Source organism: Eschrichtius robustus, chromosome 5 (genome assembly GCF_028021215.1).
Source record: "Eschrichtius robustus isolate mEscRob2 chromosome 5, mEscRob2.pri, whole genome shotgun sequence".
NCBI classification, from domain to species: domain Eukaryota; kingdom Metazoa; phylum Chordata; class Mammalia; order Artiodactyla; family Eschrichtiidae; genus Eschrichtius; species Eschrichtius robustus.
This window is the reverse complement of record NC_090828.1, coordinates 137,018,682-137,041,372: the sequence shown is the minus strand read 5'-3', so window position 1 is coordinate 137,041,372 and position 22,691 is coordinate 137,018,682. Positions and strand designations below refer to the sequence as shown.

Sequence of the window (22,691 nt, the reverse complement as noted above, 5' to 3'; positions counted from 1 at the left end):
AGGAAGGGTGGAGGGAAAGGATAGGCCAAGGATACATGGTGTAGAAGAGTTGAGGAGAACTTTCTCATGCTTTGCGAGTCCCCAGGTACATGATCCATACAAGCCCAAACAAATGATGTTAACGTTGTACTAAGCATGCTGCTTATCTGGGGGCAGTGGGCTGTGGTAGTCGAGTAGTCCAGGCTCCGAAGCCAGACTGCCTCTGTCAGCTCCCAGCTGTCCCACTTCCTACTTGTGTGATTTGTGCCACGTTTTCTCATCTTTAAATTGGGGCATAATATAATGCCTACTTACTCAGATTACTTCTAAGATTATATGAGTTAATGGGTTATCTCCTAGAAATCAACGCTCAAAGGCTTGAAAAACAGTGGCTTGAACATGTAAGGTTTTATTGTCTCCCTTGAAGCGAATCCTGAGGCAGACAGCCCAGGCATGGTATGTGGACTCCATAAAATCATCAGGGGGGCTTCCCTGGTGGCGCAATGGTTGAGAATCTGCCTGCTAGTGCAGGGGACACGGGTTCGAGCCCTGGTCTGGGAAGATCCCACATGCCACGGAGCAGCTGGGCCCGTGAGCCACAACTACTGAGCCTGCGCGTCTGGAGCCTGTGCCCCGCAACGGGAGGGGCCGCGATAGCGAAAGGCCCGCGCACCGCGATGAAGAGCGGTCCCCGCACCGCGATGAAGAGTGGCCCCCACTTGCCGTAACTAGAGAAAGCCCTCGCACGAACCGAAGACCCAACACAGCCAAAAATAAATAAATAAATAAAGTAGCTATTAAAAAAAAAAAAAATCATTAGGGATCCAGGCTCCTATCACCCCTAGCATTTGACCCTCATGCTCTTGATTCAAGATAGCTGCCGGAACTCCAGCTATCCCATCTGAGTTCCGGGGTCACAGGAAGAAGACGAGTGGGTCATGCCTTCTTTCTTTTAAGGAAACTTCTTAAAAGTGCTACAGAGCACTTGTATTTTCATTTCAAAAGGCCACAATGAACTGTAAGGGAGACTAGTAAATATGGTCTTCCAGCCAAGTGACAGTGAGCCCATTTCAAAGTGAGGGGTGCTCGTGCTAAGGGAGGTGAAGATGTGCGGTATTAGAAAGCAGTTGGCAGCCTCTGCCACAGTTGGAGTGCTTAGCATGGTGCTGGGCATGTCGGAAGACTCCATAAATGTTAGCTCTCTTTCCTGTCTTCCTCATCTTTCTCACTGATGGAAATCAAGTGACACTTCCCACTGTGTTTGGGCTCTCATGCATGTGTGCACCCTTTTTCCTATGACAGCAGTTCCCCCCCTGGCTACCAACAGTGTGTCTCCGTCTCTTGCACTGCTGGCTAACAACCTGTCCATGCCTACAAGTGACCTACCACCCGGTGCTTCGCCAAGGAAAAAGCCTCGGAAGCAGCAGCACGTGATTTCAACAGAAGAAGGGGATATGATGGAGACAAACAGCACTGATGATGAGAAGTCCACTGCCAAGAGTCTTCTGGTGAAGGCAGAGAAGCGCAAGTCTCCTCCCAAGGAGTATATCGGTAATGCTCACTTGAGCTAAATTTTGTCACGAGAAGCTTCCCACTTAAGTCAGGGGTCCATCCCTGAGGCTGTTTACATAGCCAGATTTCACTTACGGCTCACCTGCAGGAATTGTACCAGGAAGATTTTTGCAAACAGATAGTAAGCTATTTAATGTCTTCTTTTTCTTCTCTTTTGAATAGATGAAGAAGGTGTGAGGTATGTCCCAGTGCGTCCAAGACCTCCCATTACTTTGCTCCGTCACTATCGGAACCCCTGGAAAGCTGCATACCACCACTTTCAGCGGTACAGTGACGTCCGGGTCAAAGGTCAGTTTCCCCAGAAATGTTCGGTGTTAACACTTGCAATGGGTCTTTCACTCAGCTATATTGAAATCACAGTAGAATAGAAAAACAGAATCACAGTTTCCCAGTTTCAAAAAGAACCATAAGTTTTTGTTATAAAATCTCAAGACTTTATTGTTTAACTTAGACAGACTATACGGTTGAGCATAAAATTTGGAAAATTATCCTTTGCTTCAGAAAGCTATGTGTACTTTACTGGAAACACAGTCTAATGAATAAATGACAACATGTGTTGCCACTCCCCAGGTGGTCACAGATGACCTCTTCAGCCCTCAAAGTAGTTGAGGAAGAGCTATACTAGACTGTTATTGGACATGGTCCACAGTAGTTCCAGGATGCTCAGATATACATGTGTGATAAGCCCCAGGAAGTGTATTTTCCAAAAGACCTTTTGTTCAACATATGTGAAGCTCTTGGAATGGTCCAGCGCAAGCACTCAGTGAATGTTTTTGTGGTTTTGAACTTGAGAATAACATTCTCATAAACCCACTTATAATAAAAATGTCTGATAGTACTTTGCAAATATCTGCAAATATTTCTATGGATAGACTTTGTGTCATTAATCTCAAGTATAATCATTGCACAGAGAAGTGTAAGTTTTCAGGGAATTGGCCATATTTCCCATTCCCTCAAATAAACTTTACTTGGAAGCTTCCTTGAAGCCTCAAGATGAGTCTGAGTTGGATGGTACTGACTAATGCCTATCAGCAGGAGTGAAGGTCCTGACAGTTCACTATCTGAATGGAAGTACAGAGGTGTATGCACTGCCCAGTTTTTCTTCCTCACAAGTACACCCTGAGGATTGAAAAGAGGGTGAGATTTCGAAAGAGAAATCAGAGAATGTTGGCCTTTGGTGGAAGCAGGATATGAGCCACCAAACATTTCTTCACACCACAGGAATTCCATATCGTAGCAGGAAAATATTTACAGTTTTCCCTGGTAACATTTTAAGCCATAAAAGATTTTTATTGCTTATTGGAACTCACTCTTCAAAAGCTATCTCAAGAAAGATTATTTGACAGCTGAAAATACTGATGATTCCTAAATCTTCTGTTTGGATATGTACATATTAATCACCTTGTGCCAAGTCTCTTGACTATTAAACTTTAATTGAACTGTTTTGCCTAAGCTTTAAAGTCATATTCATACAAAGAAATAAAGATGGAGTACTAAAAACAGGTAATTCACAGGGAGGAAAGAAAAGAGAAATAGGGGCATAAGAAGCACAGAAAACAAATAATAACATGGCAGGCTTAGCCTTACATATCAGTAATTACCTTAAATGTAAATAGTCTGAAAGTACCAATTAAAACACAGATGGGCAGAGAGGATAAAAAAGAAAAGATCCAACTATATTATGTCTGTAAGAAACTTCAGATACAGTGAGTCAGTAGAGTGACAGTAAAAGGGTGGAAAAATATGTACAATGCAAAAACTAATCAAAAAACAAGAGTAGTTATAGTAATATCAAATAAAAGTAAACTTCAGAGGAAAGGAAATTACTAGAAATGAAAAAAGGCATTACATACTGATTAAAAATATATAGGCAACAAAAATCGAGAGCTTCAGAATATATGAAGCAAAAACAGCTGAAAGGAGTAGTAGGCAAATGTGCAGTCATAGTTAGAACTTCAACACCCTCTTCTCAGTAGTTGATAGAAGTACTTGACAAAATCAGCAAGGATATACAAGAAGTGAACACCACGAACCAACATCTAATAGACATTATAGGACACTCGAACTGCGGCAGAATACATATTCTCTCAAGTGTACACAGAACATATAAAGACAGACTATATTTAGGATCATAAACCTCAACGAATTAGGGAGAATTGAAGTCATACAGAAAAATATAAAGTATCTTCATTGACCATAATGGAATCAAACTAGAAACCAGTGACAGATAAAACCTCCAAGCCATGGATTAAGCAAAACACTTCTAAATAATGGGTCAAAGAGGAAGTCTAAAGGGAAGTTTCTAAAAATACTTAAAACTGAATGAAAATAAAAACAACATACCAAAATATGTGGAAGGCAACTAAAGCAGTGCCAACAGGAAAATCTATAGCACTAAATGTTTATATCAAAACAGAGGAGGAACTATCTCAATCTCAGTTTCTACATCAAAAAACGAGAAAAAGAAGAACAACATAAACTCAAAGCAGGTACAAGGAAGAAAATAGTGAAGATAGCAGAAATCAGTGAAATTGAAAACAGAAAATAAAATGAAAAAGCTAATTCTTTAAAAGAAAAATCAATAAAATAAATCTCTAGCAAGACTGAAGAAGGTAGAAGAGAGAGAACGTAAATCATGAATATGAAGAAGGAAATAGGAGAGACAGCACTGCAAACATCTGCAGACAACAACCGTACGCTTACTGCATATGCAAGCATGGCAACAAACAGTGCTTGACACGTGATATTCTGTGTCAGAGATTAGCTCAAGATGGCAGAGTAGAAGGATGTGAGCTCAACCCTTCTTAAAAAAACACCAAAACCACAACTAACTGCTGAACAACCATCAACAAAAAAAAAAAAGCACTAGAACCTACCGAAAAAGGTAGCCTACATCCAAAGACGAAGAAGCCACAGTGAGATGGTAGGAGGGGCGCAATCGCTGTAAAACCAAATCCCATACCCGCCAGGTGGGCAAGTCACAAACTGGAAAACAGTTATACCACAGATGTTCTCCCACAGGAGTGAAAGTTCTGAGCCCCACATCAGGCTTCCCAGCCTGGCAGTCTGACAACAGAAGGAGGAGCCCCCAGAGAATCTGGCTTTGAAAGCCAGCAGGGTTTGATTGCAGAAATTCCACAGGACTGGGAGAAACAGAAACTCCAATCTTGGAGGGTGCACACAAGGTCCCATGCACACCAGGACCCAGGGGTAAAAAGCAGTTGACCCCATAAGAGACGGGCAGACCTACCTGCTAGTATTGGAGGGTCTCCTGCAGAGGTGGGGGATGGCCATGGCTCACTACAGGGACAATAACACCAGCAGCAGCAGTTCTGGGGAGTACTCATTGGCGTGAGCCCTCCCAGAGGCCACCATTAGCCCTACCCAACAGCCTGTAGGCTCCATGCTGGAACACCTCAGGCCAAATGACCAACAGGGCAGAACACAGCCCCACCCCTCAGCAGACAGGCAGCTTGAAGTCTTCCTGAGCATGGCCCTACCCACCAGAGGAACAAGACCCAGCTCCACCCACCACTGGGCAGGAACCAGTCCCTCACATCAGGAAGCCTGCACAAGCCTAATCTAGCCTCATCCACCAGAGGGCAGACAGCAGAAGCAAGAACTACAATCCTGCAGCCTGCGGAATTGAAACCACAATTACAGAAAGTTAGACAAAATGAAACAGCAGAGGAATATGTCACAGATGAAAGAACAAGGTAAAAACCCCAGAAGAACAACTTAGTGAAGTAGAGATAGGCAACCTACCAGAAAAAGAATTCAAAATAATGATAGCGAAGGTGATCCAAGACCTCGGAAAAAGAATGGAGGCAGAGATCGAGAAGATGCAAGAAATGTTTAACAAAGACCCAGGAGAACTAAAGAACAAACAGAGATGAACAACACAATAACTAAAATGAAAATTACACTAGAAGGAATCGATAGCACGATAACTGAGGCAGAAAAATGGATAAGTGACCTAGAAGACAAAATGGTATAAATCACTGCCACGGAACAGAATAAAGAAAAAAGAAAGAGAAGAAATGAAGACAGTCTGAGAGACCTCTAGGACAACATTAAATGCACCAACATTTGCATTATAGGGGTCCCAGAAGGAGGAGAGAGAAAGAACCTGAGAAAATATGTGAAGAGATAATAGCTGAAAACTTCTCTAACATGGGAAAGGAAACAGTCAACCAAGTCCAGGAAGCGCAGAGTGTCCCAGGCAGAATAAACCCAAGGAGGAACACGCTGAGACATAGTAATCAAATTGACAAAAATTAAAGACAAAGAAAAAATATTAAAAGCAACAACAGAAAAGCAACAAATAATATACAAAGGAACTCCCATGAAGTTATCAGCTGATTTCTTAGCAGAAACTTTGCAGGCCAGAAGGGAGTGGTGAGATATATTTATAGTGAGGAAAGGGAAGAACCTACAACCAAGATTACTCTACCCAGCAAGGCTGTCATTCAAATTCGACAGAGAAATCAAAAGCTTTACAGACAAGCAGAAGCTAAGAAAATTCAGCACCACCAGACCAGCTTTGCAACAAGTTCTAAACGAACTTCTCTAAGTGAAAAAGAAGAGACCAAAACTACTATAGAAACAAGAAAATTACAATTGGAAAAGCTCACCATTAAAGGCAAACATGCAGTAAAGGTAGGAAATCATCTGCACACAATATGATATCAAAACCAGCAAAATTGTGAGAAGAGGAGAGCACAAATGCAGGATGTTGGAAATGCATTTGAAATTAAAAGACCAGCAACTTAAAACAATCTTATTTATATATAGACTGCTATATCAAAACCTCATGGTAACCGCAAACTGCAAATCTACAATAGATACACAAAAAAGGAATCCAAACACAACATCAAATCACAAGGGAAGAGAACAAAGAGGAAGGGAAGAAAAACCACCTGCAATAACAAATCCAAAACAGTTAACAAAATGGCAGTAAGAACACACATATCGATAATTACCTTAAATGTAAACAGATTAAATACTCTAACCAAAAGACATAGACTGGCTGAATGGATACAAAAACAAGACCTGTATATATGCTGTCTACAAGAGACCCACTTCAGATCTAGAGACACATACAGAATTAAAGTGAAGAGATGGGAAAAGGTATTCCATGCAAATGGAGATCAGAAGAAAGCTGGAGTAGCAATACTCATGACAGACAAAATAGACTTTAAAATAAAGACTATTACAAGAGACAAAGAAGGACACTACATAATGATCAAGGGATCAATCTAAGAAGATATAATAGTTGTAAATAGATATTCACTCAACATAGGAGCACCTCAATATATAAGGCGAATATTAACAGCTGTAAACGGAGAAATTGACAGTAACATAGGACTTTAACACCCTGATTTCAAAAATGAACAGATCATCCAGACAGAAAATCAGTAAGAAAACACAGTCCTTAAATGACACGTTAGACCAGATGGACTTAATTGATATTTTTAGAGCATTCCATACAAAAGCAGCAGAATACATATTCTTCTCAAGTGCACATGGAACATTCTCCAGGATAGATTACATCTTGCGTCACAAATCAATCCTCAGTAAATTTAAGAAACTGAAATCATATCAAGCATCTTTTCCAACTACAACGCTATGAGATTAGAAATCAACTACAAGAAAAAACTGCAAAACCCACAAGCACATGGAGGCTAAACAATATGCTACTAAACAACCAATGGGTCACTGGAGAAATCAAAGAGGCAATCAGAAAATACCTAGAGACAAATGTAAACGAAAACACAATGATCCAAAACCTACGGGATGCAGCAAAAGAAGTTGTAAGAGGGAAGTTTATAGCAATACAATCTTAGCTCAGGAAACAAGAAAAATCTCAAATAAACAATCTAACCTTACACCTAAAGCAACTAGAGAAAGAAGAACAAACAAACCCAAAGTTAGAAGAATTCATAAAGATCAGAGCAGAAATAAATGAAATAGAGATGAAGAAAACAATAGCGAAGATGAATGAAACTAAAAGCTGGTTCTTTGAAAAGATAAACAAAATTGATAAACCTTTAGCCAGACTCATCAAGAAAAAAAAGGAGAGGGCTCAAATCAGTAAGATTAGAAATGATAAAGAAGTTACAACTGACACCACAGAAATACAAAGGATCATAGGAGACTACTACATGCAAGTATATGCCAATAAAGTGGACAACCTGGAAGAAAGACAAATCCTTAGAAAGGTACAATCTTCCAAGACTGAACCAGGAAAAAATAGAAAATATGAACAGACCGATCACAAGTACTGAAATTGAAACTGTGATTTAAAAACTCCCAACAACAAAAGTCCAGGACCAGATGGCTTCACAGTTGAATTCTATCAAACATTTAGAGAAGAACTAACACCTATCCTTCTGAAACTGTTTCAAAAAATTGCAGAGTAAGGAATACTCCCAAACTCATTCTATGAGGCCACCATCACCCTGATACCAAAACTAGACAAAGATACCACAAAAAAAGAAAGTTACAGGCCAATATCACTGATGAACATAGACGCAAAAATCCTCAACAAAATACTAGCAAACCGAATCCAGTAACACATTAAAAAGGGTCATACACCATGATCAAGTGGGATTTATCCCCGGGATGCAAGGATTTTTCAATATCTGCAAATCAATCCATGTGATACACCATATTAACAAATAATTGAAGAATAAAACTTATATGATCATCTCAATAGGTGCAGAAAAGGATTTTGACAAAATTCAACACCCATTTATGATAAAAACTCTCCAGAAAGTGGGCATAGAGGGAACATACCTCAACATACTAAAGACCATATATGACAAACCTACAGCTAACATCATACTGAATGGTGAAAAGCTGAAAGCATTTCCTGTAAGGTCAGGAGCAAGACAAGGATGTCCACTCTTGCTACTTTTATTCAACATAGTTTTGGAAGTCCTAACCACAGCAATCAGAGAAGGAAAAAAAAAAGTCATCCAAATTGGAAAAGAAGAAGTAAAACTCACTTTTTGCAGATGACATGTTATTATACATAGAAAATCCTAAAGATGCTACCAGAAAACTACTAGAGCTCATCAGTGAATTGAGTAAAGTTACAGCATACAAAATTAATACACAGAAATCTGTTGCATTTCTATACACTAACAACAAAAGATCAGAAAGAGAAATTAAAGAAACAATCCCATTTACCATCACATCATAAAGAATAAAATACCTAGGAATAAACCTACCTAAGGATGCAAAAGACCTGTACTCCAAAAACTCTAAGATGCTGATGAAAGAAATCAAAGATGACCCAACCACATGGAAAGATATACTGTGTTCTTAGATTGGAAGAATCAGTATTCTCAAAATGACTATACCACCCAAGGCAATCTACAGTCTTATAATTTGTATGGAGACACAAAAGACCCCGAATTGGCCAAAGCAATCTTGAGAAAGAAAAATGGAGCTGGAGGGATCAGGCTCCCTGACTTCAGACTATACTACAAAGCTATAGTCATTACTACAGTATGTTACTGGCACAAAAACAGAAATACACATCAATGGAACAGGATAGAAAGCCCAGAAATAAACCCATGCACCTGTGGTCAATTAATCTATGACAAAGGAGGCAGTGGAGGAGAGACAGTACAATACAGTGGAAGAGAGACAGTCTCCAATAAATGGTGCTGGAAAACTGGACAACTACATGTCAGAAAATGAAGTTAGAACATTCTTTAACACCATACACAAAAATAAACTCAAAATGGATTAAAGACCTAAATGTAAGAACAGACATTATAAAACTCTTAGAGGAAAACATAGGCAGAACACTCTCTGACATAAATTGCAGTAGTATCTTTTTTGATCCGTCTCCCAGAGTAATGGAAATAAAAACAAAAATAAACAAATGGGACCTGATTAAACTCAAAAGCTTTGCACAGCAAAGGAAACCATAAACAAAACAAGAAGACAACCCACAGAATGGGAGAAAATATTTGCAAATGATGCAGCTCACAAGGAATTAGTCTCCAAAATTTACCAACAGCTCATGCAGCTCAGTGTCATCAAAACAAACAACCCAATCAAAAAATGGGCAGAAGACCTAAATAGACATTTCTCCAAAGAAGACATACAGATGGTCAAGAGGCACATGAAAAGATGTTCAACCTCACTAATTATTAGAGAAATGAAAATCAAAACTACAATGAGGGCTTCCCTGGTGGCGCAGTGGTTAAGAATCCGCCTGCCAATGCAGGGGACACGGGTTCAAGCCCTGGTCCAGGAAGATCCCACATGCCACAGAGCAACTAGGCCCGTGCGCCACAACTACTGAGCCTGCGCTCTAGAGCCCGTGAGCCACAACTACTGAGCCCGTGCACCTAGAGCCCGTGCTCCGCAACAAGAGAAGCCACTGCAATGAGCAGCGCCCCGCAACGAAGAGTAGCCCCCGCTTGCCCCAACTAGAGAAAGCCCGTGCACAGCAATGAAGACCCAGTGCAGCCAAAAATAAATAATAAAATAAAAAAAAATTTAAAAAAACAAAAAACAAAAAACTACAATGAGATACCACCTCACACCAGTCAGAATGGCCATTGTCAAAAAATATACAAACAATAAATGCTGGAAAGGGTGTGGAGAAAAGGGAATCCTCCTACACTATTAGTGGGAATGTAAATTAGTACAGCCACTATGGAGAACAGCATGGAGGTTCCTTAAAAAACTGAAAATAGAGGTACCATATGATCCAGCAGTCCCACTCCTGGGCATATATTGGAGAAAAACATGGTTCGAAAGGATACATGCACCCCAATGTTCATTGTAGCAGTATTTACAATAGCCAAGACATGGAAGTAACCATAGTGCCCATCAACAGAGGAATGGATTAAGAAGGTGTGGTACATATATACAATAGAACATTACCCAGCCATTACGAAGAATGAAATAATGCCATTTGCAGCAACATGGATGGAGATTATCGTACTAAGCAAAGTACATCATACAGAAAAAGACAAATATCATATGATATCGCTTATATGTGGGGGGAAAAAAACATACAAATGAACTTCTTTACAAAACAGAAACAGACTCACAGACTTAGAGAACGAACTTATTGTTACCAGGAGGGAAGAGTGGGGGGGAGGGACAGATTGGGAGTTTGGAATTGACATGTACACACTGCTGTATTTAGAATAGATAACCGACAAGTACCTACTGTATAGCACAGGCAAGTCTGCTCAGTATTCTGTAATAACCTAAATGGGAAAAGAATTTGAAAAAGAATAGATACATGTATATGTATAACTGAATCACTTTCCTGTGCTCCTGAAACCAACACAACATTGTTAGTCAACTGTACTCCAATATGAAATAAAAATTTTTTAAAAAGAAGGAAACAGGATATTACTAAGACTGTGCAGCCATTAAAAGCATAAGGAAATACTACAAACAACTTTATGCTCATAAAGTCAACTGCTTAGATGAAGTAGACCAATTCCTTAAAAGCTACATACTACCAAAACTCAATCAGAAACAGGCAATCTGAATTGTCTTATAACCATTAAATAAGTTGAATCCATAATTTAAAAGCTTCCAAACAGGAATCTGTAGGCTCAGATACTTTTACTGGGAAATTCTACCAAATGTTTAAAGAAGAATCAACACCAGTTTCCCACAATCTCTTTCAAATATAGGAGGGAACACTTCATTTTATGAAGCCAGTATTTTCCTGATACAAAAACAAGACAGAGAGAGTACAACTATAGAAAACTACATATCAATATTCCTTAATTAATGTAGATATAAAAATCCTTAACAAAATGTTAGCAAATTGAATCCAGCAATATCTAAGTAGAATTTTACACCTTGATCAAGTAGGATTTGTTACAGCTATGCAAGGTTAGTTCAGCATTTGAAAATCCGTGTAGTTCACTGTTTTGTAATTCACTGTTTTTAACAGGCTATATTAATTTCCTAGGGCTGCCATAACAAAGTACTACAAGGTGGATGGCCTAAAATAACAAATATATTCTCTCATAGTTCTGGAGGCCAGAAGTCCAAAATCAAGGTATATGCCGGATCATGCCCTCTCTGAAGGCTGTAGAAGAGAATCCTTCCTTGCCTCTTTTTACCTTCTGGTGGTTGCCAGAAACCCTAGTTATTCTTCGGCCTGCTACTGCATTACTCCGATTTCTGCCCCCATCTCCAGCAGAGCATTCCTCCCTGTGTTTCTTGACTCTTTGGATTTAGGGCCCACCCTAATTCAGTATGACTTCTTAACTTGATTACATCTGCAAAGACCCTCTTCCAAATAAGATCACGTTCACAAGTACCAAGGGTTAGAACTTAAACATCTTTTGGAGGGACAATTCAACCCACAACAGAAGCTAAAGAAAAATCACATGATCATATCAATTGATGCAGAAAATTTGACAAAATTCAAAACGTTTTCATGATAAAAACTCAAAGATAGAGAAGGAGGAAGACTTCCTCAACTTGATAAAAAGTCTACAAAAAAACTAGAGCTAACATTATACTTAATGGTAAAGACTGAACGCTTTCTACCTGAGATTAGCAAAAGGATAAGACTGTCTTGTCTCACCACTCTTACTTAGGATAGAACTGGAAGTTCTAGCCACATTGTAAAGTAAGAAAAAGAGATAGAAGGCTATACCGGTTGGAAGGGAATAAATAAAACTCTCTATTTGCAAATGACATCATTGTCTACATAGAAAATCTCAAGGATTCTACCAAAAACCCCTGAAACTAGTAAATAAGTTCAGCAAGGTCACAGGCTACAATATCAACATGAAAAAAATCAATTATAATTTTAGATACCTGGAATGTTGTGGAAACATATTAAAAGCATAATGCCATTTACAATTATTCCCCCCAAAGTGATATACTCAGGTACAAATCTAGCAAAACACGTACAGGACGTGTTTGCTGAAAACTGAAAAATGCTGATGAAAGAAATGAAAGAAGATCTAAATAAATGAAGAGACATACAGCATTCATGATTAGAAAAACTCAGAGATGTCAGTTCTCCCTAGATTGACCGATACATTTACTACAATTTCTACCAAAATCACAGAGGTTTTTGTAAACTTAGTAAAGCTTGTTCTAAACATTATGTGGAAAGGCACAGGGACTAGAATAGGTAAAATAATCTTGAAAAACAAGAGAAATCTTACAAATCTTCTTTAGCTTCAGTACTCAAAACAGCATGGTGTTTGCAGAAGGATAGACGTGTTGATGACGGAATAAAAAATGCAGAAATAGACTCACACAGATATGCTCAACTGATTTTTGACCAAAATGCAAAAGGAATTCAATGGAGGAAGGAGAGTCTCTTTAACAATGCTGGACATCCGTATGTTAGGTTGGGGGGGGGTGCCTCAACCTAATCCTCACACTTCATGCAAAAACTAACTCAAAACGGATAATAGATTTAAATGTAAAACTATAAAACTTAGAAAAAAAACCTAGGAGAAGGTCTTCAAAACCTAGGGCATGGTGAACAATTCTTAGACATAACACCAAAAACACCATCTCTAAAAGAAAAACAATCAATAAATTGGACTTCATAAAACCTTTTTTTATCTGTGAAAGACCCTATTAGGAGGATGAAAAGACAAGCTATAGACTGGGAGGGAATATTAGCAAACTACATCTCTAATAAAGGACTCATGTCTAGGATATATATTAGGAACTCTCAGTACTTAACAGTAAATAAAAACAGTAATCCAGTTAGAAAATGGACAAAGGCATGAAGAGACATTTCACCAAAGAGGATACATGGATGGCAAGCACCTGAGAAGATGTCCAAGGGAATATAAATCCTAGTCCTTAAGTGTGGGCTCTGTAGAGTCTTTGTTCCAGAGTGTGCAGTGTGGTGGAAGAGGGTGTCTCTCTCTCTTTACAGTGGAGACATGTGACAAACATCACCTCAGCCGGGTGATCAAAGTCAGTTTCAATAGTGATGAATCAGTGATGACAATGGTACTTCTCTATGTCTTCTCTCAAAAATCTATAACCTCTGTCTAATCCTAACAAAAACATCAGACAAATCTAACTAGAAGGTCATCCTACAAAATAGTTAACCAGTACTCTTGAAAACTGTCAAGGTCATCAGAAACAAGGGAAGTCTGAGAAGCCATCAAGCCAAAAGGAGTCTCAGGAGACATGATAAGTAAATGTACTGTGGTATCTTGACTGGATTCTGGAACAGAAAGCAGTAAAATTTAATTTTTAAAAAGCGTTTATCCCTAGCCATTAGAGGAACTTAAATTGAGTTGCCTATCAAAATAACTGAAATTAGGGAATTCCCTGGCAGTCTAGTGGTTAGGGCTTGGTGCTTTCACTGCCGGGGACCAGGGTTCAATCCCTGGTCAGGGAACTAAGATCCCACAAGCCATGCAGCACAGCCAAAATAACTGAAATTAAAAATACTGATAATGCCAAATGGGGATGTAGAGGAACTAGATCTATCATACGTTCCTTTGAGCATTTTGAATGTTATCCCACTACTTTCTAGCCTCCATTGTTTCTCTAGAGAAGTCAGCTACTGATTTTATTGGGGTTATCTTGTAAATGATGCATCATGTTTTGTCTTGCTCCTTTGAAGATTTTCTCAACTTTGACTTTCAACATTTTTATAACTCTATAATATGTCTTTTTGTATCTTTGCATTTATCATACTTGGGGTTCCTTGAGCTTCCTGTATATATAGGTTATTGGTTTTCAGTAAATGTGAGACGTCTTCAGCCATTTTTTCTTTGAATATTTCTCCTCCTTTCCCTCTTTTCTTTTTGATACTCCCTTATACATGTTTTGGTGCTCTTAATGGTGTTTCATGTTTCTTTGAGGCCCTGTTCATTTTTCTTCATTTCTTTCTCGCTTCAGTTCTTCAGTGCTGTTGGTCTGTCTTCAACTTTACTAATTCTCTTTTGTACCAATTCAGATCTACTGTTGAGCCCCTCTAGTAGATGTTTAACATTTTGTTTACTGTACTTTTTAACTCCAGAATTTCCATTTGGTTCTTTTCTTAAAAAATTATTTCTATCTCTCTACAGATATTCTCTATTTAATGTGACATGATCATCATACCTTCTTTTACTTCTTTACTCATGCTTTCTTTTCATTCTGTGAATTTATTCATAACGGCTACTTTGAAATCTTCTTCTGATAAATCTGACATCTGGTCACTCTCTCAAGCAGTTTCTGGTGCCTGTTTCTTTTTCCCTGTGTATGGGTCATACTTTCCTGTTTCTTTGCTTGCCTCATAATTTTTGTTAGAAACTGGACATTTTAGATACTGTATTGTAGCAACTCTTGGTACTGATCTCCCCATCTCCTCCAAGACCCACTATAGTTATTTGCTATTTGCTTGTTTATCTGTTTAGCGACTGGCTGGATTCTTTTCGTGAAGTCTAATCACCTGCACCCCACCAACACCGCCAAGTGTTAAGCCTCTGACGTTACTCCTTGGGGAGGCACAGCTTTGGGTGCCCAAATCACCTGGGAAGACAGTGGCATTAGTAGGGTTCTCCCCCACTGTTTCCCTGACCACATCCAACTGATAAACCCCACTACTTGCTTGCCACTTGATCTACTAGAACACAGTACTGGAATTTGACCTTAAACACAAATTCCTCTGCAAACTAATCCAGCCGTATTGTAGCTCCTTGCCAGAACGGCTTCTGAGGTCAGTGTTCGGTGTTTGTGCTTCCCCCAGGAGAGCTCCTGCCAGCTGTCTTACTCTTTGTTCTCTCCTGAAAACTGGTCAGCCCACAGTCTAGGCTGCGTCTTTCACTGGGTCTGCACGTTTCCTCCTACTCACCTTCACTACACTCTCCACTGCTTTTGGGAGCATTTGAACTTGCGCACTCTGTTGAAAATGGAGCCACCTCCTTTGGGAAGAGATTAGAAGCTTCCTGTGCTATGGCCTGTTTCTCCCTCCAGGCAGAAGCTCTGAGCCTAGGGCTCTGGAGGTGGGGGTGGGACAATGACAGCCTTTTTTCCGAGTAATGCCTTGCTCTAGGAGGTGAGCACTCAGTGTAGGCGAAGAGGAGTGAGTAGCCTGGGGTCTGTCCACTTGGTTTGCCTCTCCTAATGTGACGCCACCATTTAACAAGCCAGGAGAAGGGCTCCTGGGGCCCCAGTGTTCTCAGCACGCCTTGCCTAAGGTGCAGTCTCCATCCTACAAGTGGGGTTGAGCAAAAGAAGGGAGCCCCCATGTCAGTTAGACTCGCCTGGGACTTGGCCTCAGCAGCAGGGAGCAGAGAGCAGGATGAGAACTGTCTTGCCCCTCCTGGGAGGAGAGCCGTCTTCCTGGGAGCTGGAGGAGAGGGAGCTCCGTGTTGTGGGCTGCAGCCATCTGGAATGGAGTCGCCGCCTCTCTGAGCTGGAGAGAGGAGAGAGGGAGCAGTCTTGGGTTAAATACCACAGACTTCCTGTTCTTTGCACATTTTAGTAGATTTGCTTGAGTAGATGTTTCTGCATTGCTCTTTGCCCTTAGGACCTTTCCCAGAGGTTTAAAGCGTTTTTTAAAATTTTTCCCCAGTTTCACTGGGGAAGCAGCTTAGAAGAACACTGTCATATCACAAGTCAGTTGTCTCTTCTACATTGCTGAGCTACTCTGGAAAAAAAAAAGTTTAGCAGTTTTATAAAAACCAAACATGCACTTACCATATGACCCAACAGTTGCACTCCTGGGCATTTATCCCAGAAAAATGAAAACCTGTGTTCACACAAAAATCTGTACACAGGTGTTCCTAGCAACTTTTTGGTAAGAGCCAAAATCTGGAAACAACACAAATGAAATTAAACGGTTAAACAAACTATAGTGCCATTGAATACTACTCAGGAATGGAAAGGAAAGAACTATTGATCATGTAATAGCTTAGATGGATCTCAAGGGCATTGTGCTTATGCTTAGTGGAAAAAGCTAATTTTAGGAGGACACATACCAAAAAGAAAAAAAAGAAGACATAGCATGTGATTCTATCTATATAACAATCTCTAAGTGACAAAATTATAGAGATAGAGAACAAATTAGTGGATTTTGGGGTTAATCATGGGGCAGGGGTGGTGTGACCATAAAGGTGTGGCACAGGAGAGATCTCTGTGGTGATGCAATAGTTCTGAATCTCGACTGCGGTGGCAGTCACATAAATCTAAAATGATGTAATGGCATATACTCACTTTACATCAGTGGCAGTTTCCTGGGTGCGATACGGTACTGCAGTTACTAAGATATAGACAGTGGTGAAGGAGAAATACCTGACCTCTCTTTACTATCTTTTTTTCCCCAGTAATAGCTTTATTGAACTATAATTCATGTAGCATACAATTCATCTATTAAAATGTACAATTCAGTGATTTTTAGTATGTTCACAGTTGCACGTCCATCACTACGGTTAGTTTTAAAACATTTTCATTACCCCAGTAAGAGACTCGACAACCCTTAGCCATCATCCCCAATCCTGCCATCTTCACTCCTCCCTACCCGCAACCCTAGGCAACCTCTGATCTGCTTTCCATCTCTGTAGATTTCCCAGTGCTGGACATTTCCTATGAACGGAATCATATATTATACAGTCTTCTGTGACAGGCTTATTCCACTTAGTGTAATGTTTTCAAGGTTCATCCATGTAGCATGTATCAGTACTTCATTCCATTTTCCTGCCGAATAATATTCTATTTTATGGATATATACCACATTTTATTTATCCATTCATCACTTGATGGGCATTTGGGTTGTTTCCACTTTTTGATTATTATGAATAATGGTGCTGTGATCATTTGTGTCTACATTGTTTTTATAAATTTATTTTATTTATTTATTTTTGGCTGCGTGGGGTCTTCATTGCCACACGCAGGCTTTCTCTAGTTGTGGCCAGCGAGGGCTACTCTTCGTTGCGATGCACGGGCTTCTCATTGTGGTGGCTTCTCTTGTTGTGGAGCACGGGCTCTAGGCGTGCAGGCTCAGTAGTTGTGGCTCACTGGCTCTAGAGTGCAGGCTCAGTAGTTGTGGCACACGGGCTTAGTTGCTCCGCAGCATGTGGGATCTTCCCGGACCAGGACTCGAACCCACGTCCCCTGCATTGGCAGGTGGATTCTTAACCACTACAGCACCAGGGAAGCCCCATGTGTCTACATTTTTGTGGGAACATCTGTTTTCATTTCTCTTGGATATATACCTAGGAATAGAACTTCTGGGTTATTTGATAACTATAGTTAACATTCTAGCAACTCCCAGGCCGTTTTCCAAAGCAAATACATTTTTCCCACCGGCAGTGCATGATGATACTTCTGATTTCTCCATATCCTCACCAGCACTTACTCTTTTTTTTTATTACAGCATCCTAATGGGTGGGAAGTGGTACTTCACTGTGGTTTTGATTTACATTTCCCCAATGCCTAATGATGTTGAATATCTTCATGTGATGTTGGCCATTTGTATATGCTTTTTGGAAGAAATGTCTTTTTGGATCCTTTGCCCTTTTTAATTGGTTTGTCTTTTTATTATTGAGTGGTAAGAATTCTTCCTATGTTTTATATACAGGTCCCTTACCAGATATATCTCTAGACTATCTTTGCAACTTCTGTGAAACTAAAAAGTTTTTTTAATGTTCATAATGAAATATACACGTCCATCTAAAACTGGTGAAATCTGAATAGGGTCAGTGGACTCTCACTGTCACGGTTGTGATATTGACTGTAGTTTTGCAAGATCTTACCACTGAGGGAAAGTGGATAAAGAGTACACAGGATTCACAACATTGTAAAGCAATTATAATCCAGTAAAGATGAAAAAAAAAAAAGTACATGGGATCTCCCTGTATTATTTCTTACAATTGTATGTGAACCTACAGTTCTCTCAAAAAGGTTAAAATTCTTTCATCCCATTCATGCTAATACTTGCCTAGTAGACAGGTTTTTTTAAATTGCTCTGAGAAGTAAAGTTCGTCAGTTTTAGGTTCACAACCATATCGAAAGAGATCTTCCATGTCCCCCCCACCGCCCCTCCCGAACATGCACAGCCTCCCCTACCGTCAACACCACCACAAAGTGGTGCATTTGTTGCATCTGCTGAACCTACACTGACATACAAGTATCATCCAAAGTTCATCATTTACGGTACGGTTTGGTCTTGGCATTGTACACTGTATCAGTTTTGACAAACATATAGGTAGGGTTTTTTTCAAGATTAATTTTTAAAATAATAAAATAAGTTTTTTAATTAAAAAATGTATTTTTAATTATCCATGTACTATGTAATTACATTTTAAGTCCTAGTTAAACAGTGATATTAAAACTTCACAAATACAGCTAAACTCACCTTTGACAGGTGCCCCTCAATCCTAGTTTCTTTCCCCAGTCCAAATGATACAATTCATATTTATTTTACTACAGTGCTGGTTACTGGACTTTTCTACCTACATTTAAATGTGACTCAAGTTGGAGCCCTGTGATTTCTCCAAGATCTAGATGACACCACGGAGCTTCTAAGCTTCATGCCCGAACTCTCCACATGCTGGCCAGCATCACACATGAGCAAGGCTCCAACCCACTAAAGACCATTTCCTTCATTTAAGAGTTTAGAGTACTAACTTACTCTCTTTTGAACTCACTAGATTAGCAGAATAAGTCTTTAAAGAATTCTTCTGGTGTGGACAAACAGAGCTTTTATTCATGTTGTGACTTGTATTTTCAATGACTTAAAGATATTTAAGTAAAATTCTTAATAAAGTAGCGGCTTGAACACAAATGGCTTTAGCTCTATAAAAATTGAAATATACTTTTTTTTTCTTTTTTTTTTATGGTTCCAGAGGAGAAGAAAGCTATGCTGCAGGAAATAGCTAATCAGAAAGGAGTATCGTGTCGTGCCCAAGGCTGGAAGGTTCACCTCTGTGCTGCCCAGTTGCTGCAGCTGGTAGGTGGCGCTCTAGCAGTTGTTACGTCCTGCTGAAAAGAAGGATGGATGGTGGAGACATCTGAGTTCATAGAACATTTTCTTTAGAGTGATTCCGAAGCGTTCCCAGTTAACGTGGGTCATGGTAGAATTTTTATGTGTGCTGTGTGATATTATAATTACTGTTATCTATTCTGTGGATGTAATTGTAATCTAAATATATCTTAGTTTTGGTCCCCATAAGTGAAATGTACTGAACAACTTAAGTTTGTGAGATGTACAGTTAAGGTTCAGTATTACGTGTGGCCGTGACATCTGAAAAAGAGGGGGCATCAGATGACCTAACTGTGTAAGCTCCTCCTCCTCACTGCTCCTTATCGCGGGGACCAGGCACAGTTCCCACTTCTTCCTGAAGAGGGCTTCAGTTCTCTGCCAGCTGGCGATACTCACATAAGCCAGTGACCTCCTCCCGGGAGCACCGGGGAGGGGGGGGGGGCACCACTCCCTCCTGATACTACAGTGCCTGCCTCCTACAGCCCCTACTCCTTCACTCCGTTCCCTGCTTGTCATGGAGTGCAACCCCCACGTGGCCGTGCGTGGTGTGCGGTGTCCTCTTCCCCTGGGCTGTGAGTATACTGACTAGTAAACTGCTGTTGATCTCATCTGTCCCACGTGTTAGGTGTCCAGCCCTTTCCATAACCCTAGGCGGGAATCCTTCCTTCAACAAGGTAAAGAGGAAGTGATCAAAATAATAACCTCACAGAGTTTTTCCATCTTTGGAGTAGCAGTGATCTGAAGAACATTGTCTTTTATGAGTATTGTTTTTAAAGTAGTGCCATGGCTAGTTTTTTTATGTAGCATAAAAGCATATTTCTCTGAAACTTATAGACTTGTTTTTCAGAAGAATTGTGAATTCCTGGCAGAATTTAAAAGTTATCCTTGGACTTCCCTGGCAGTCCAGTGGTTAAGACTCTGCACTTCCACTGCAGGGGGCACGGGATTGATCCCTGGTCGAGGAGCTAAGATCCTACGTGCTGTGCGGTGCGGCCAAACAAACAAATAAATAAATAAGTTATCCTGGGGGCTTCCCTGGTGGCACAGTGGTTGGGAATCCACCTGCCAATACAGGGGACACGGGTTCGAGCCCTGGTCCAGGAAGATCCCACATGCCGCGGAGCAGCTAAGCCCGTGCGCCACAACTACTGAGCCTGCACTCTAGAGCCAGTGAGCCACAACTACTGAAGCCTGCGCGCCTAGAGCCCGCACACCCAACAAAGAGTAGCCCCCGCTCGCTGCAACTAGAGAAAGCCCATGTGCAGCAACGAAGACCCAACGCAGCCAAAAATAAATAAATAAAATTAATAAATTTAAAAAAAAAAAGTTATCCTGGAAGATGGACTCTGAATTATGGCAAATTGTAATGTAAATTGTTGTTGATCAGTTTTCTTTACTGCATCTGAGTCATTGGGAGAAATGATTTTATCACCCAAACAGATCTGATACCAGTTTACACAGGTGATTCAGGGTGGGTTGTTTGCCTGAGTTTGACAGAAGTATCTCTCAGGTCATGACGCCCTCCCTCTTGTTTGTTGCAGACAAATCTAGAACACGATGTTTATGAAAGACTCACCAACCTACAGGAAGGGATCATCCCAAAGAAAAAAGCAGCAACTGATGATGATTTACACCGAATAAATGAACTAATACAGGTTTGAAGGAGCCCTTTCCCTCTCCTTATTCTCCCTTTCCCTCTCTCGTCCACCAATGTCTTTAGTAGAAACCTATTACTTACTTCAGCCTGCATTATCAAGAAACACTAAAACATTTTTTCTGTGTGAAAGCCTCAAAATGGCTCAATCCAAAGGTGAGAAGTTCTTTAAAAGCCACATTGTCTCGAAAATTACTGACTGACGATGTCATGTCTTTTGTTTCAGGGGAATATGCAGAGGTGTAAACTTGTGATGGATCAAATCAGTGAGGCCAGAGACTCCATGCTTAAGGTTTTAGATCACAAAGATCGTGTCCTGAAGCTTCTAAATAAGAATGGGACTGTCAAGAAGGTGTCAAAATTGAAGCGAAAGGAAAAAGTCTAGACCCCGAATCAGGACTTTGGAAACAGAATTTATGAAGAATGGTGTTGGGGGTGGGGGAGGGCTTTGGTTATTTTCAAAGCAGAACATTGAAATTAAGAAAGCGTTCCTTAACTCAACGCTCGAAAGCAGAGGGGCCCATAGCATCCAGTGACACGGAAGGATCAGAGCTGATCTGACACAGTGGACTCCAGGCTTTCTTTCAGGCGTCTCCCTCTTACACTTACTGTGTCGTACATGATTCCTGATGCATCAGTGTCTCCCAGTTGGAATCAGTGACACAAGTGACGGGCTGGCGTTTTTCGGCCTTCCAGTTGATAAACTGTATTTATCTGCTGGATTCCTGCAGGACCCATACTGAGCCTGGACTGAAAGTACCCACTCAGACCATCTGTTCTCTCTCTACGCTGAAAACCGACCTCTTCCCCTCACCCCAGTCGGTCCTTACTCTGACCTTCAGATGCCCACGCTGGCCTTCTAAAGCAGTGCCATGGCACCGAGAGACCTGCCACGTCTCACTTTAAAGGGTTTGAACAATCGATTCTTGTGATTTTTTTAAAGAACCATTTCAAAGTGAAATTGTTATATTGTCTGTCCGGCGTGTGTCAGAGCTGGGTGTTGTGGAGGTTCGGAGCAGGCAACACCGTAAGTTGCTCGAAGATCTTTGTTCTGAAGTACATCCTTGATTATCTGTACTTCTGTAGCTGGTGTGATGCTGTTAATTGTATGTACCACACATCTCCAAACGTTAATAAAGGACTCAAAGAGGTTTTTGTACAGAAGCAGTTTACATCTTTTTATAAAGTTAATCAGTGCTGTACTGCACATCGCTCGAGTGTTTACCCTACTGTAGTTTCTCTCACGTTTTTGAGTCTACTGTGTTAAAGTTTTGTTGTTCCACATAGAGTTCCACTTACCCTCATATCTTGAAGATGTCACAGATGGTGAAGCCTGTTGGCTTTTGGTTATCTTAAATACAAGACTACATTGTATCCCACTGCAGATAGAAATTGGTCATTTTATAGGACAATTAGGCTGCAGTAATAGGGATAGAGCTTCCAGGAGAGTGGAGTTTCTTTACAAGGTTGCTTCCTGTGAACTAGCTCAAGTGGGAAGGTAGCCCAGCCTTGCTTTTTGCCTTGACC

At 40.4% G+C, this 22,691-nt stretch overlaps 1 protein-coding gene across 9 annotated transcripts in view; it reads left to right on the top strand.

Annotated features, from left to right (window-relative positions):
- SAP130 (Sin3A associated protein 130) overlaps positions 1-22,328 on the top strand; it is a 72,285-nt gene extending 49,957 nt beyond the window's left edge. For 8 of the 9 annotated variants that reach the window (XM_068545321.1, XM_068545323.1, XM_068545326.1 and 5 more), the window contains 5 exons: positions 1,282-1,530; positions 1,714-1,839; positions 19,374-19,477; positions 21,052-21,165; positions 21,391-22,328. In XM_068545321.1, the coding sequence (XP_068401422.1) occupies positions 1,282-1,530; positions 1,714-1,839; positions 19,374-19,477; positions 21,052-21,165; positions 21,391-21,549 (752 nt within the window). In that variant the 3' untranslated portion in view covers positions 21,550-22,328. The remainder of the gene's footprint in view (positions 1-1,281; positions 1,531-1,713; positions 1,840-19,373; positions 19,478-21,051; positions 21,166-21,390) is intronic. The other variant, XM_068545320.1, reaches the window with a different exon arrangement.
- The last annotated feature ends 363 nt before the right edge of the window (positions 22,329-22,691 follow it).